Source organism: Telopea speciosissima, chromosome 3 (assembly GCF_018873765.1).
Source record: "Telopea speciosissima isolate NSW1024214 ecotype Mountain lineage chromosome 3, Tspe_v1, whole genome shotgun sequence".
Taxonomy (NCBI): Eukaryota; Viridiplantae; Streptophyta; class Magnoliopsida; order Proteales; family Proteaceae; genus Telopea; species Telopea speciosissima.
Window position 1 is genome coordinate 16,626,458 of NC_057918.1, and position 15,573 is coordinate 16,642,030.

General features: G+C 38.8%; 2 protein-coding genes across 3 annotated transcripts; both read left to right on the forward strand.

Annotated features, from left to right (window-relative positions):
- Nucleotides 1-2,005: 2,005 nt before the first annotated feature.
- Nucleotides 2,006-7,305, forward strand: LOC122657137 (probable glycosyltransferase At5g03795). The gene is made up of 6 exons (XM_043851921.1): nucleotides 2,006-2,097; nucleotides 3,222-3,821; nucleotides 3,864-4,266; nucleotides 4,360-4,490; nucleotides 5,937-6,285; nucleotides 6,393-7,305. The coding sequence occupies exons 2-6, from the start codon at nucleotides 3,310-3,312 to the stop codon at nucleotides 7,056-7,058; spliced, it is 2,061 nt and encodes a 686-aa protein (XP_043707856.1). The 5' UTR covers nucleotides 2,006-2,097; nucleotides 3,222-3,309; the 3' UTR covers nucleotides 7,059-7,305.
- Nucleotides 7,306-9,147: 1,842 nt separating this feature from the next.
- On the forward strand, nucleotides 9,148-14,148 carry LOC122657136 (probable glycosyltransferase At5g03795). 2 transcript variants are annotated; one of them, XM_043851920.1, is made up of 6 exons: nucleotides 9,149-9,311; nucleotides 9,597-10,023; nucleotides 10,192-10,833; nucleotides 10,941-11,071; nucleotides 12,854-13,202; nucleotides 13,345-14,148. In XM_043851920.1, exons 2-6 carry the CDS (start codon nucleotides 9,682-9,684, stop codon nucleotides 14,011-14,013), a joined length of 2,133 nt encoding a protein of 710 aa, XP_043707855.1. In that variant the 5' UTR covers nucleotides 9,149-9,311; nucleotides 9,597-9,681; the 3' UTR covers nucleotides 14,014-14,148. The 2 variants fall into 2 exon arrangements, with proteins under 2 accessions (XP_043707854.1, XP_043707855.1); XM_043851919.1 differs by having other exon boundaries at nucleotides 9,148-9,311; nucleotides 9,597-10,833.
- The last annotated feature ends 1,425 nt before the right edge of the window (nucleotides 14,149-15,573 follow it).

The window sequence follows — 15,573 nt, forward strand, 5'->3', positions numbered from 1 at the left end:
TAGAAGGGAGAAAGAGTGTCAATGCGGGATTTACATGCTGGATGTGAGAGAACATGGAGAAATATCTTCACACTGTTGACGTGGGGATCTTTTTACCCACCACCACTTTTTTGTGGTTGGAGTTTGAAAGTTTACATATGTTGCAGCAATTTGGATGGCAAGTGTAGGTTATAATCTCCCTTGGTCTATTTTAGCAAACTTTTAATATATGTAAAAAGGATTTAAACCTAAGTTTTTTTATGAAATTGACCCTTTTTGGTGAAAAATAGGTTCTTACATTTTTTATGGAAAAAGTGAAAAACTAAGAAAACCTGAATTGAAACATAAAATTCATTACATCCGACTCAAACACAATACAAATATATGGCTTGGTTCTTTACACATTCGTTATTGGAACCTTTCCTACATGTCTTGAAGTTTGATAATTGGTCGTTCCTATTTATTCTTAAAAATAGAATTAAGGTTGTCCATTTTCTAGCAAGGAAGGTCCTACCTTTGACAAACAAGATGGTCTAACCAAATTCCAACTACTAGTTTCTAGAATTATGTAATCAAGAAGTTTCGTGTTCTTCTCTTTGCCCTCCTTTTCGATAAATTTATCTTTGACCCAAAATATACCAATACCATAGGGCATTTTGACAATCATACTAAATGTGTCTGTACTGTATATCGATCCAATATTGGCCAGTTATTGGTATCGGTGTTGACCAATCAGAGGTTAATTGATAATCGACAACGATAATGGATTGGTGAACAACATGAATACAGTATAGACGGAGAATATACTTGTCAAAATATGATCAGATATCGATATCTTTGAGGGTAAAATCATCCGATACGATCGATATAGACTGATACTAACCCCATATCTGATACGATATCAATATCGATACCCTATACCTAAAACCTTTTTTTTTAGGTATAGGGTGTCAATACCGATAGCATATACGTAAAAGGCTAAAACCATGGAAGTGTCGGCTTTGGAGTTCTCGTGCTCTAAGCTCATCGTTTTGTAGCAAGCGCACCGTTCTGTTCGCTCCCTGGCCTAGAGACACAATAACAGCCATGAGCCGTTTATCTCATGTATACGTGACGGACAACAGTCGAATTTTCTGTCTGAAGGTCTTGCCAGTTGTCCATCTAATTCCCAGTTTCCCACCCTAATAATTCTTTTCCTTTCCTTTCATTTCGTTTTCAATTTTTTAATTTCTTCGTTGGAAAGGTCGCCATTAGTCCATTTCTGACCAAGGACCACGTAAAAGGAAAATATCTGATGAGGCACCTTATTTCATACAAATCCATCAGATTTTTAACAAACTGATTTTACCCATCAAAACTGTTGACTTTTAATCCATTCCATGTGTTTATTTGTTACAATTCTAAGTATCTAACGGTTAGAAGGTCACGACCAGAGAATGGTCCATAAGGAGTACGTACTTTAATAGTAGAGTAGCGTTGCTCCAGTACTCCCAAAACCATGAACAGTGGCATTCGTGTAATATATTTACTTGAACAACCGATCTCGTTTGGACTTCGGAAGAATCGTAACTGCTAGTTTCTTTTCTTTTTTCCTTTGCCTTTTTAACGTTTGAAGTTTAAAGCTAAATTGGTAGTTTCCACTTTGCAGAGGCGGCAATACGGCGATGAACCAGTTAGTTAAAGACTTGAAGCTGAAATTAAAGTTCTATTTGAGTATCGAATCTTTTCTTTCTCCTTTTGTCAGCTATGTTGAGATCCGAAATTCAAACTTCAAGGCACAAGGAGATTACTGTCTATTAAATGATATTCGTTTTCTATCTCGTTTCAGTTCCTTCTTCCTTCGTTTTTTCTCGCCCTCGTCGTCATTGATTTCCACCTGTGGAGCTTATTCTCGGTTAATGATTTCAGTTTTGAGGTCTCGGTAATAGTGGAAGCTTCAAAAAGTATTTCTAAGAATTGTTCCAAGTGTATCTTCCTTGAAATTGAGATACATATCTGGAGCTCTTTGTTTCTTCCATCAGATGTGTCAGATACTTAGGGTTTGATGTACTCTTCAAACATCTGGAGTTATTTCCTGACATTCTTTGGTGTTGATCTGCATTATTGGATTGTTAACAGGTATGTTGAGATCTAGCATCAAGTTGTCCTTTGCATGTTTGAGATCAATGAAAATTGATCTATCTGTTTATTGTTATTTTTCTTTTCATTTCAAGGTTCTTTTTTAGTAGCTCTTTCTGGTTTTCTTGCACAGAGTTCGGCTTCTCTTTTATTTGGCTACAATTGTTTTTCGTTCATTGCAATCAAAGAAAAATTGATTTCTCTGTTCTAAGTTTTCTTAATTTGATGGATAGTTGTTTCATTTTTCACAACATTAATACAGAGCTAATCAATTGAGAAAGTTCGAGCGCGTTTTTTTTTTTTTTTAAACTCATAGCGTAAATACTCAAAACGGACCAAAATTTTTTATTGAAATGCTTCAGAGTAGATTCTTTTTGTCTGTTCATCGCATTTTCTTTTAATTTAGCTGTTATTTTCTTTTCTCCTGGCATTCGTTATTAGATTCTGCCTTTTGTAATGTACAAGTGTATGCCCTGCAGTACATATATTTTGGACTGAAATTAAAATGCGCTTATGTTGTTAATGGAAGATTTTGTTTTAGTAATTATCCTTTTATCTATGAACTGCATCTGTCTGTACTGTCTAGGACTAGCAGTAGCAAAGTTATTATTTATGGAATGCATCTCTTTATAAGTTTTCTATTGTGAAGGTTCGACAGTTTGCTTGTAAATTGTTTTCGTCCTGGACACTTCTAGCACATGTAAAATTGTGAGATTTCTTTGGAGTTTTCTTGTTATTTATGGAATGCATATATCTGCAGTTTTCTATCGATGGTTGGCAAGTATGATGGTTGTACCTGAAGCTATTCCTGTAACACTATTAGCTCATGTATAGTTGTGAGGTTTCTTCTAGAATTTATTTGACACAGTTCATCTAGCTGTTCTTTTCATTATGAATTATTCAAGACCCACTACACATTCATTGGGTAGAAAGTCGTTGAAACAAAACTCTTCTGTTGGTCATTATCTTTATTTGCATATTCATTCTACTTGGTATGAGTGAATGGTGTGTTCTGGCTCCTGACTCCATTACTACTTGGTATGCTTTGTTAATTTTTGTGCACTGATGGATTTGAAATTTTATAGTCATTAAGGCAAAGTATTTAACTTTTGACTGAAACACAGGGCTTGAAAGTTCCAGGATTGTGGCGATTCCTCATAGTTGATCAAGCGATCTCTTAGTTTCTTGCATTGGTGGTGCTATTATTGTGTTATGGAGAACAAGATTCAATTTCAGAAGCTATGCCAGGTCGAAACAAGGAGATTGGTTTTGGTGATGGCAATACTAGCTTTTGTTGTCATAGTGATTCAATCTTTTGGCCTTCCCTATGGTAATGTCTTGTGGTCTCTATTTCCTGTTGGTAAGAATTCAGTATTTGGGAACAGCAGCTTTCCATCCCAAGACTTTTCCCCTAAGCCTGCTCAAATTGGGGACACGACCCTAAATGAATCCAATCCAGCTGATATAACCACAGTTTTCCAGGTGGCTAATAATACTGAGGCTTTGGGTAAGAGGGGACAAACTGAGCATCAAAATGTAACAAAAGAAAAGGATGACGGCCCACAGAAAGATATGGAGCTAGATAAAGCTTCTCACTTAGATGTATACCAAATCACACATAATGAATCTTCATCTGGGGGAGCTTTAAATTCGGATAAAAATATCACATTGCAGCATGTCAATGGTACAGGCAATGATTCTACACTAACAAAGACAAGGGAACCTGAACAAGGATTTTCCCAGGACCATATCATGAAACCAGAGAATGAAAATTCATCAGGTGATGATGGTCGCAAAGAGGATAAAACTTTTGTATCAGAGAAAAGTGGAAGCACAGATACAGATTTTGCATCCCCATCGCCTGTGTCACCACAAGTAGTTCCTTCAGCTAACACAGCCATGCCAAAGAGATTGGAATCAAATTCGACAAATAATATCACATCTGTTAACTCCACGCCTTCAGTTGTCAAACAAGAGACGGAAACACTTTCCAAGAGTGAAAAACCTGAGTTGTCGCAAGATAGTCGATCTAATTTACTCAGTAATTCTACACCAATAAAAAATCCTGTAGCAAAGGTGCCAAAGCACAAGGAGTCACCAACTTCAGTAACATCAATATCTGAAATGAACCGTTTATTGTCTCAGAGCCGTACCACTTCCTTTGCCATGGTATTATTGCACCTCAACATTTTAATTTGCTAGGTGGAATTTGGTCCCCACTGCATGAACTTAACTCTTTATCCTTTTTGGATTGTGCTGCAGAGACCACGATGGTCTTCAGTACGAGACCGAGAACTTTTTTCTGCAAGAGTACAAATTGAGAATGCTCCGATCATCCGGAACGATCAAAAACTCTATGCTCCTCTTTTCCGGAACATTTCTATGTTTAAAAGGTAAGGCTATCATAATGAATTCACATACTTATTTTGTACAATGTTTCCTTGTGCCATACTTGTCTTAGCTCATGCAAAGTGCTATTGTTTGACCAACTTATGAGCAAATTCAACTTTGGATACTCATTTTGCTTTCACTTTTATGTTCAAAGATCAATGTTTCAAACTATCATCAACCCCAACCCCAACATCACCCCCTAGTGGCGTAGAAAAAAAAAAAAAAAAGAAAGAAAGAAAAATCCGTATGGATTTCTATATCTCTCATGTAAGTTTTTGGTATCAGAATAAGGTGAGTAATTCAGTAAACCTGCTATTGGTGTTTATACAGCAGATTACGTAGTTCTTGCTTGAAGGTCTCACTTCTGGGAGAAGTAAGGTTTCTCTATTATATTGCATCCCTAAGATCTATATCAGAAGTTAGTGCTGCATGATGTATCACCATTGACTCTGTCCTTCTGCACATTATGCTTTCTACATAGTTGAATAGAATACTAATAAAAAAAAGCATGCATTAAGTTTAATTATACAAAACGTAATTAAGGATTGATGATAATGTTCTGTTTTAAGTTTCATGTGTATGTAAAAAGGTTAAGCAGAATTGCAGTGTATCTTTTTAGCCAAGGATGGAAAATACCCACACAAGCGCAAATCAACAGTGTAACAAGATGATTTTGAGACATTTTTTAGAGAACTGTTGATGTGGTTGGTCTGTGATGAGAAATTTCTGCTGGAGTTTCAACAATATAATGGTGACTATTGTATGCTGAAAATGTGAAAAAGAAGGTTAATGCAATGAGAATTTTTCATGTTTTAATGAAACGTTTTAAGAAACTCGTAGGGTTGAATAAATTTATTTTTTCCTTATTGTTTATGTTGGGGCGGGGGGAGGGGGGTTTGCAATATATGCATTCAGTTAACTAATATATGACTTTTTCCCCTACCATTGAAAATTGGAGTCGTTGAAAGAGGAGATTTGGTATGTGGTTGTGGTTCAATTTGCTTGAATGCCAGTATAAGTCGATGCTTGCTGAAAATATGTATTGTGATGTACTTGGAAACTGAAAATATTCAAACCTAATTTACACTAGTCTTCGATTCTTGACTTCAAAATCAACATAGGTTGATGAATGCTTTAACATGCTAACAGTGTCTACTTAACCTAGCTATGAGAAAAGGAGTTGGACATGAGTATATATATCTAGGTGTCATACTTGGTTGATCCTCAAATTGGCCTGGGGCCCATATACATGTTAGTGTCTTTCCATTTTGATGGTATATTGAGGGATTTGAAGGCGATGCATTACCTTCAATCTGGACGACGTTACTTTTTGTGGATGAAGCACTTTTGAGTTGCTCATGCAGTTATTAGACGTGGCTTGTGGAGAGTTATATTCTAGTTATTCATGTGTCCTATGTAAGTGATGTTGCATTTGAAAACTTCTGCAGGAGTTATGAACTGATGGAACGCATAGCCAAAGTCTATGTCTACAGGGAAGGAGAAAAGCCAGTCTTCCACCGGCCAGTACTGAATGGAATTTATGCTTCTGAAGGATGGTTTATGAAACATATGGAGGCAAACAAACATTTTGTAGTTAAAAATCCGAAAAAAGCTCACCTGTTTTACTTGCCTTTTAGTGCCCGATTGCTAGAGGAGACCTTGTATGTACCAAATTCACACAGTCAGAAGAACCTAGTCGAATATCTGAAAATTTATCTGGACGTGATTGCGGCAAAGTATCCTTTCTGGAACAGAACCGGTGGCGATGATCATTTTCTTGCTGCTTGCCATGACTGGGTATACTTTCTCATGCCTTTGGTTTTAGTCAACAAGGCTCAAATTCCGCTGAAAAGTTAAATTTCGAAATATTTTGACCTGTTTTTTGATGAATACATTTCTTGCAGGCACCCTATGAAACAAAGCACCATATGGATGGTTGCATCAGAGCTCTTTGCAATGCTGATGTAACGGAAGGCTTTAAAATAGGCAAGGACGTGTCACTTCCAGAAACATATGTACGGTACCCAAAGGATCCTATGAGAGGCGTGGGAGGCAATCCTCCTTCCAAGCGGCAGATCCTTGCCTTCTTTGCTGGGAGCATGCATGGATATGTCCGTCCTATCCTGTTGCAATACTGGGAGAACAAAGACCCTGACATGAAAATTTTTGGTCCGTTGGACCACGGATCCAAGAACAAAATGAATTACGTCAAGTACATGAAGAGCAGCAAGTATTGTATATGTGCCAAGGGTTATGAGGTCAACAGTCCTAGGGTGGTGGAGGCCATCTTCTACGAATGCATCCCTGTGATTTTGTCTGACAATTTTGTGCCTCCTTTCTTTGAGGTTTTAAACTGGGAGTCATTTGCAGTTTTTGTCCAAGAGAAAGATATTCCCAATTTGAAGGAAATACTGCTTTCAATCCCGGAGACCCGGCTCCGGCAACTGCAGCTGAGAGTAAAAAAAGTGCAACAGCATTTTCTTTGGCACAGTAAGCCTGTGAAGTATGATCTCTTTCACATGACCCTTCACTCCATTTGGTACAACAGAGTTTTTCAAATAAGAGTGTGATACGGAGACTTGATTAGGAACTGAAAGAATGGGAAGTCGGAAAAGAAAACAGATGGGTACTGCAACAACCAGAGACATCAGTCATGGGAATCACTGAACACTGTGAGGTGTCTTTTTAGTCTGTACATTTTTTGTGGTAAGCACGACACAAGTAAACCAGAGGGGAGACCAGTGGAAGAATGAAGTGCCTGTACAGTGTACAGCATTTTTGTACATTTTCCACTTCCCAAGTTTCCACTGATGAAAGGAAAAAGAGTTCCCACTTTACATGGAGCAGAAAATTTGATTCATACAAGTATGAGATTACTATGATAAAAATCAACAGGTCAATTCTGGTCATACTCAAACTGGTGGTATAGTGGTGGTTTTCATGAGAATTAAGTAAAATGTGGCAGAAGAACCTTCCAAGTTCAAATCCATTGTGTTCCCCTGTTTGGCCTTGTTGCAGCAGAAGACCAAACTTTTCCTTCAAGACGATGGCCACTAGTACTGTTGGATTGTATTAGGGGGTAATTTAGATTTCGTAAATAGGGAGACACAAGACTCCAATGGATCACATCACCAATTATAGGCAAATAAAAACTTAGTCCTTATAAATATTAGAAAAGGTTAGCAGCATTTCTTTGTCGGAAAAAGATGTTCTCCAACCATCCATCCAACGAAGGGGAGGATTTGGAAACGTATCCCAACCCCAGGTGTTGGTAAGAAGTATTGGGATGGTATTGGGATATATGTCTAAGTCCTTCCAGCCGTCGAATGTGTGGTTGGAGAAGAGTTGGACACCCAAATAGTTGGAAAGCTCTCTCTTTCCACTTCATGACATTCTCTCTCCTCCTTAATTCCTAGTTCCTACTACTTATTTTTGAGTCGTATTGCAGCCTTCTCATTGTGGCCTATCCGTTCGAGTAGTTCAGCAAGGGAAATGGTTTTTTGAGCAATTGGCATACGGAGTTCTTCACGAATTTTTATCCTCTTAGGTTCTCTGCCTGATACAGTTGTCCGGTGCCTCTACTAAGAGGGGGTAGACCCTATCTGAACAGTGTATTTGGACAAGAGGTTAAGTCTTCATTTCCACCTCTTATGAGAGGAACCGAACAATTGTACCGACAGGAAACTTGAGAGGATAAAGATTCGTTCTTCACCAATGAAAGAATGACAAAACGGTTTTGTATATAAGGGACAAAAATGTCATTTCGTGCGGGAAGAAGGGTGATTGGTGTCGGTGTGCCACCAACTCCTCCTCTCTGTCTTTATCCTACCCTATCTTGCCTCAAGATTGGATATTCGTTACCTCTCTCGGATAATGGAGGGTACTAGTACGGAAGCAAGGGGGTAGTGTTCCCAATTCCCAACTCTTCTTGCCCTAAATGGGAAAAATAACGCACCTGATTGTGTGTAGTCTGTGCCTAGACATAGGATAGCATGGAATTACCACACTATCCCGGGTGTTGTACTATTAAGGGCAAAAATTGCATCTGGTGGAACAGTATCCAAAGTCCAAACACAGCCGCCCGAATAGATTTGTTGAAGCAGTGAAGCACACACACAGAGAGAGAGAGAGACAGAGAGAGAGAATAAAGAAAACAGGAAGAGGAAGATACGATAAAATAATGACATAAAAAGAATAAAGATATGATGATATACATCCCTAAATGTAATCCGCAATTATTGTCCCTTTCCCAGTGTCCCTCCTCCCTCTCTCTCTCTCGTTTAAATTAATCTGATAAACAACTCTAAAAAACTTTTGTTAGGATTTGCTCCTTTCATCTTCCATTTTAACTTCTTAAGCTTAAACTCAGCTCCATTAGCAGTTACGAGGGGCTCTGGAGGAATTAGGATTTCTTGAACGGTCATGCACTCATTGGTTCAGCAGAAGAATAGTTGTTCAAATTTCTTGAAGCACATTAAAGGTTACATTTATTTACTCTTTGCCACGTTCTCACTGTGAAGTTACAGATGTTTATTGCCTACGAACCCTCTCCAAAAAGGAAATGTGGTTTGAACTTCCTTTTAAATATGGATTTATCTGCATGAAAAGCCTTAGATCTTCTCTCATGTTCTCCTTTGAAGCTATTTTTGCTTATCAATTCAGAATTAATGCAGTACGTTGTCATTCTTATAGCTCCAGCAGCTACTAGATTCAGAAAGTTAAGATCTTTTACTCTTCTTCTTTCTGGTTTTTCGGGAAACACTGAAATTTCTGAAACCCAGTAGTGTAGATTCTCTCTCCAAGTAAACCCCCAAAGGAAAATGGTAACACTGAAATGAGTACTCTAATATCTTGTGCATTTTATTGGAGTTACTATGGAAAAGTATTTACTGAGTTGCTTTTCTTAGACCTTGAATCATTGCTGCACTTGCATCATTTCCTCGGTTTATCTGCTTAAACTGTTTATATATCGATGTCTGCTCATGTGTTTCTGGATTGTTTGTGATAAATTTGTTATGTTACCAGTGCTCACTTCTGCTTTTCTTTTAGTTTCCTTTTCCTTCCTTAATCTTCCTCAACTAATTTTTAAGGCTTCTTTAAATTTGCAGAGTTGAATGAGGTTGTGAAATTTGTTGCCCCAAGCTAATTCCATGATTTTCTTACCTCTTTGGTTAGAAATTGCCACTTAGTGAAATGGAGAATGTCCTTCAAATTCAAAAGATTTGTCTGGTTGAAACAAGGAGAGTACTTTTTGTTGCGGGGGTCATTGCTATAATTATTATACAGTTCCAGTCCTTGATCCTTCCCTATAAAAAGGTTCTTTTATCTGTATGTCCTGATGGCAAGGTTACTGAACTTAGAAAAAACAATTTTCCAGTGGAAGATTCTGCTCCTAAATCTGCCATGGTGGATCGGTCCTCTTTTCTCAACGACATAAACATGATTGATTCATCTGTTACCCATGGGACCATGAAAAATAATGATGCTTCCGACATTGGAAATGGTACTGCTAATGATAATGAAACAGAAGGGAAGGCTAGAGACAGAGAGATTGATTCTGCAGGCCAAGAAGATGCTTTTGAACTAGATGAGGATATGAACCTGGATGAAGAATTTCCAACCAACAAATCCGTAGACCTGGATATGGATTTCAAATTAGAGAGTGTCAAAGATCCAGCAAATGATAATGAAATAGAAGGGAAGGCTGGAGGCTTAGACAGTGATTCTGCAATGGAAAAGGATAGAGGCCCAGATGATGCTTTTGAACTAGATGAGGACACAAACCCAGATGAACAACTTTCACCCAAGAAAGTTGTTGACCTGGATATTAATTTCGAATTGAAGGTTGTCAACAATCCAGAAAATGGTCTTACACTAGAAAAGGGTAGAGAAGAACACAACCTTTCCCTTGAGCACTTTGCAAAATCACTCAATTCAGATAATGGATTGTCATCACCCATTGTTGGAAAAGCTGGTACAGGTTTGATGATAGCAAAAATGGAAAGATCAGTCACTAGTTCCACATTGCCTCCGCTTGTGTTGCCACCTGTAGCTTCCTTAACTAATGCAAGCTTTCAGAGAACCTCAGATGTGACTTCAAACACTTCCATTCATTCTGTCACCTCCAGCATATCTACATTGCAAAAGCAGGCAACAGAAATGCCATCAAAAGATCATACTTCTGGGGAATTGCAAAATGCTCCTGCCACTTCTAACAGTAATCCTATAGTGACTAGTAATCCTGTAAGGAAGAAGATGAGGTGTATGATGCCACCAAAATCAGTAACCTCGATATCTGAAATGAATCGTTTATTGCTTTATAGCCGTGCTTCTCCCCGTTCAATGGTATGGGTTTGGGCTTTGGTTTTTAAAACTTTGACTTGTTCACTGAAGATTGAGTTATATGCTGGAATTTTTTTTAATCTTTCTTTTTTTTTTTTTTTGGATTGTAGAGGCCACGGTGGTCTTCAGTGCGTGACAAGGAACTTGTATCTGCCAAATTGCAAATCCTGAATGCTCCTGCTGTTATGAATGACCGAGAACTTCATGCTCCTCTTTTTCGGAATATTTCAATGTTCAAAAGGTGAACTTATTTATTTTTGGAGTTAAACAAGCTGCTAGGTGAGCAGTATGTCACGGCCTCACAACTCCCCTCCCCAAATCCCACATCGCCCACCCTTGGGAAAGGTCTTGGGCTTATAAAGTGGTATGGTTCGTGCCCCTAATAGATGCATCTTTTGGGGTGGTTGGGCCAGACCGTGACATATGGTAACAGAGCCAAACCTAGAGATGTTGGGGATGTGGCTTCAGGACACTGCAGTGTGGGTCCCCCTGGTGAGAGCATCAGGATTGAGCTGTGTAGTGCAGTGCAGTGTGGGTCTCCTTGGCGAGGGCACCAGGGATTGAGTGGAGGAGATTGTCACGGCCTCACAACTCTCCTCCCTAAATCCCACACGCCCACGGTGACAAGTAGTTACAGTTCATATTATATTCTAGTGCCTTGCCATGTGGTAGTCATTATTTCTATTATCAACTTGCATGTGATTTCTTCCAGCATTATTTCAATTTAAACATTGGATGCGCCTTTTCTAAGGATTCCAGTTGGAGAAGAGTAAAGAAATTTAAGTAGAAGAAGCAGGATTCTCTAGAGGCCAAAGGGCTGTATAAGCCTCTGAAATACTCTGCTCATTCGCTGTTTACTGAGATGCATTTTCTAAGTATTAAACCTTTTGGAGATTGAAGGATGCTTCTTGTGAGCATTCTCTGAGATGATTCAGTTAGGTAGATCATAGTTGCATTATTCCATCCTTTTTCACTTCTGTTGTGAATCTTCACTCTTTCTTATGGGCAGAGGTACTTGCCCTAGCATTTTGTGATATTTGTTCTTGCACATTTGATGCATTGGTTTATCATGAACTTAAACTGTCAAATATTAACGCCTATAAAAAAAATCTATGACCTCCTACTTTGAACATAGAGAATATGAAATTACAAACTTATACAGTTCCTAACTAATCTTCCATATATGACAATTTATTGTACTACATGAAGTGTTACAGGAATGCATGTTATCCAGTTATGTGGTTGGATGTTGATTGGGTCAAGTTCTTGGCTTACTTGATCCTGATATTCTGTTTCTCCAGAAAATGAATATATATGATTAACAATTCATAGTTACTTTTGTGTGAAAGATTCTGATGTGTCTGAGTAGGTACGATACCCACTGTCCTAAGTAGGCTGGGGCAGGATCCGAGAACAAATAATATCCAATGACACTGACCACCAACCACCAACTGTATAATGTTTTAATAATGGCTCACACTTCTTTAATGATCTTTTTATGGTTATGCCTGCGATGATAGGTGGATCTGGTAATTGGTCTGTTCTGATTCTGATAGGTGCACTTGACATGGCATTTCCATGATCAAATAATATTTCATTCTGGTTGTTGCCACCAAGTCTCTTGGTCCTATTGGATTCTAATGCTGTGTATATTAATGTTGTTGCATCTGATTCCCTCTTATCTGAAGATTAGTTTTGCAGTGTGTAGGAAAAAACTATAATGCTACATGGGTTCTACTCCTTGTCTGGATCTTCATTCCATAATCTGAATGTAAATAAAAAGGCGTACCCAGTGCACGAGGCTCCCGCCACTGCAGGGTCTAGGGAGGGTTATAATGTACGCAGCTTTACCCCTTTTTTCACAGAGAGGCTGTTTCCAGACTCGAACCCCTGATCACTTGGTCACAATGGAGCAACCTTCATCATTGCCCTCATAATCTGAATATAAATAAATATCCAAAAATTGTTAATCTTTCAATTTAGAGTATTTTATTTCAAAACTTCTATCTCATTACCTTTGCAGGAGCTATGAACTGATGGAACGCATGCTCAAAGTATATGTCTACAAGGATGGAAAAAAACCCATTTTTCATCAGCCAATACTCAAGGGAATATATGCTTCTGAGGGATGGTTTATGAAATTGATGGAGGGAAATAAACAATTTGTTGTGAGGGACCCCAGAAAAGCTCATTTGTTTTACATGCCTTTTAGTTCTCGAATGCTACAATATGCATTGTATGTACGTAATTCACATGGTCGAAAGAACCTAGCTGAGTATTTGAAGAGCTATACAGACTTGATAGCTGCAAAATATCCTTTCTGGAACAGAACTGGTGGAACAGATCATTTTCTTGCTGGTTGCCATGATTGGGTATGCTTTCCATGCGTTTAAGTTTCATCCCATCTAATCAAGCTTGAACCATGTTTAAACAGATTATTCCTTGAATCTAATGCTTCAACTAATGCACTTCATATAATTTTTCTTTTCTAAATGATGTGCTGGAATTTTTCAGGCACCATATGAAACAAGGCACCATATGGAGCGTTGCATCAAAGCCCTCTGCAATGCTGATGTTACTGCAGGGTTCAAAATAGGGAGGGATGTGTCTCTTCCACAATCATATGTACGCTCTTCAAGGAATCCTCTCAGAGATGTTGGTGGAAAATCTCCGTCCGAGAGGCCGACTCTTGCATTCTTCGCTGGAAGCATGCATGGGTATCTACGCCCAATCCTACTAAAGTACTGGGAGAACAAAGATCCAGATATGAAGATCTATGGTCCAATGCCTCGTGATGTTGCGAGCAAAATGAGTTACATCCAGCACATGAAGAGCAGCAAGTACTGTATATGTGCCAAGGGCTATGAGGTCAACAGTCCACGCGTGGTTGAGGCCATCTTTTATGAGTGTGTCCCTGTGATTATATCTGACAATTTTGTGCCTCCATTTTTTGAGGTTTTGGACTGGAATGCATTCTCTGTCATTGTCCCTGAGAAAGATATTCCCAACTTGAAGGGCATACTCCTCTCTATACCTGAGAAGAATTATACTGAAATGCAGATGAGGGTGAAGAAGGTGCAAAAGCATTTCCTTTGGCACAACAAGCCTGTTAAGTATGATCTCTTTCACATGACCCTCCACTCGATATGGTTCAATAGAGTTTTCCAGCTAAAGACCAGATGAGATTGTGATTAAAGTTTCAGATTGTGTGTTAATGGTTCCAATACTGCAGCAAGGAAAAACAAGCACACAAGGAGATCAGAAACAAGAAGGGACTAAAGATGAGAGGACATCAAAGTACCAAACCAACTGGCTTTCATAGTCGTCTATCTTGGCTTTTAAAATAAATGCACCAACATGTAAATTGCTGTGGTAGTGAGGTTGGGTGACATTGTAATGTGTTCCTTCATTTCATGTACATTATTTGTTCTCTATTCAAGATTATCAGGTCTGCAGAAAATCCCCAACCAGCTCTAGAAAAGGTTTGCAATAAGGTTGTGGTTATCTGTTGTTGATCTGTCCATTTTCATTGCATATTTTTTAAGTAGAAAAAGATGAATGAGCCTCTCCATTGACCCAGACCCAAACTCAAACCTTCCAGAGGATCAATAGAACTGATGGCGGAACCTGGCCCAGATAAGGTAACTTTCAGTTCCAAGTCTAGATAAGTTTCTGCTAAGTCTTGGTAAGTTTCAGCTCTGCTAGACGCAAAGGAGTTTGGTCTCTAAAAACCAAAATCAATACCAAACCATAAGGAGTTTGGTCGTTTGATTTTGGTTCGATTTGATCATTTTCAGTCGGTTCAATGGGTCTCAGTGGCCTTAATGGGCTTTCTTTGCCAACAGAAAATTTATATTATATGTGTCTGTCTTGTTTAATGAAAAATAAAAGTATTTATACTGTAAACTTTGAAGTGTATCTAATCTCTCTCCTCATTTGTACAATGACTCATCAAAAATCTTACCTATATATGCCTAAGATAATATTAGAATGCTCATTTGTTCATTGATTGACTTATGGGTTTTCCTGAGTGTAGGTTATGGAATTTTTGTCACCTGCGGTTCCTCTGCCCGGTACGGTTCCCTAATGCCTCTAATAAAAAGGGGGTGGACTCCACCCGGGTAGTGTGTTCGGTCAGGGGGTGGAATGGTCATCTCAGCCCCCCTATGAGAGGAACCGCACAATCGTACAGGTCAGCGAACCTCAGGGGATAAAGGTCCGTAGGTTATGGTGGTGTGAATACTAACCAAGCTGATGTAGACTATTATGGGTATTTATGACTGGGAGAGTCTTGTCAATTCATCTCATACTTGGTCCGTCCATGCTGCACACTAGTAGATGGATTTGGGTCCTCTGTAGTGCGACATGGTGTGTAGCGCACCATTCGACGGCCCATCGTGCTCGGGCACGCAGCCCAACACACATGTGGGGTGTTGGGCTGTGTGTCCAAGCATTGTGGGCTGTTGAATGTGTACTACACATCATGTCGCGCTACCGAGGAGCTCAACGCCTAGTATATCATACCATGACAATGGTTAAACAAACAAGTTATAAGAATGGCACATATTGTTGATTCTATAGTAATTGTTACTGATGGAAGCTTTGATATCAAACACCAAAGAAACACGAATAGAAAACAAAAAAAGAGAGCGAGATGACATAGAGATTTAACATGGTTCACACATCAATACAATGTGCTACGTCCATAAGCGAAGCTGAAGATGCACTATGTAATGGAAAAAA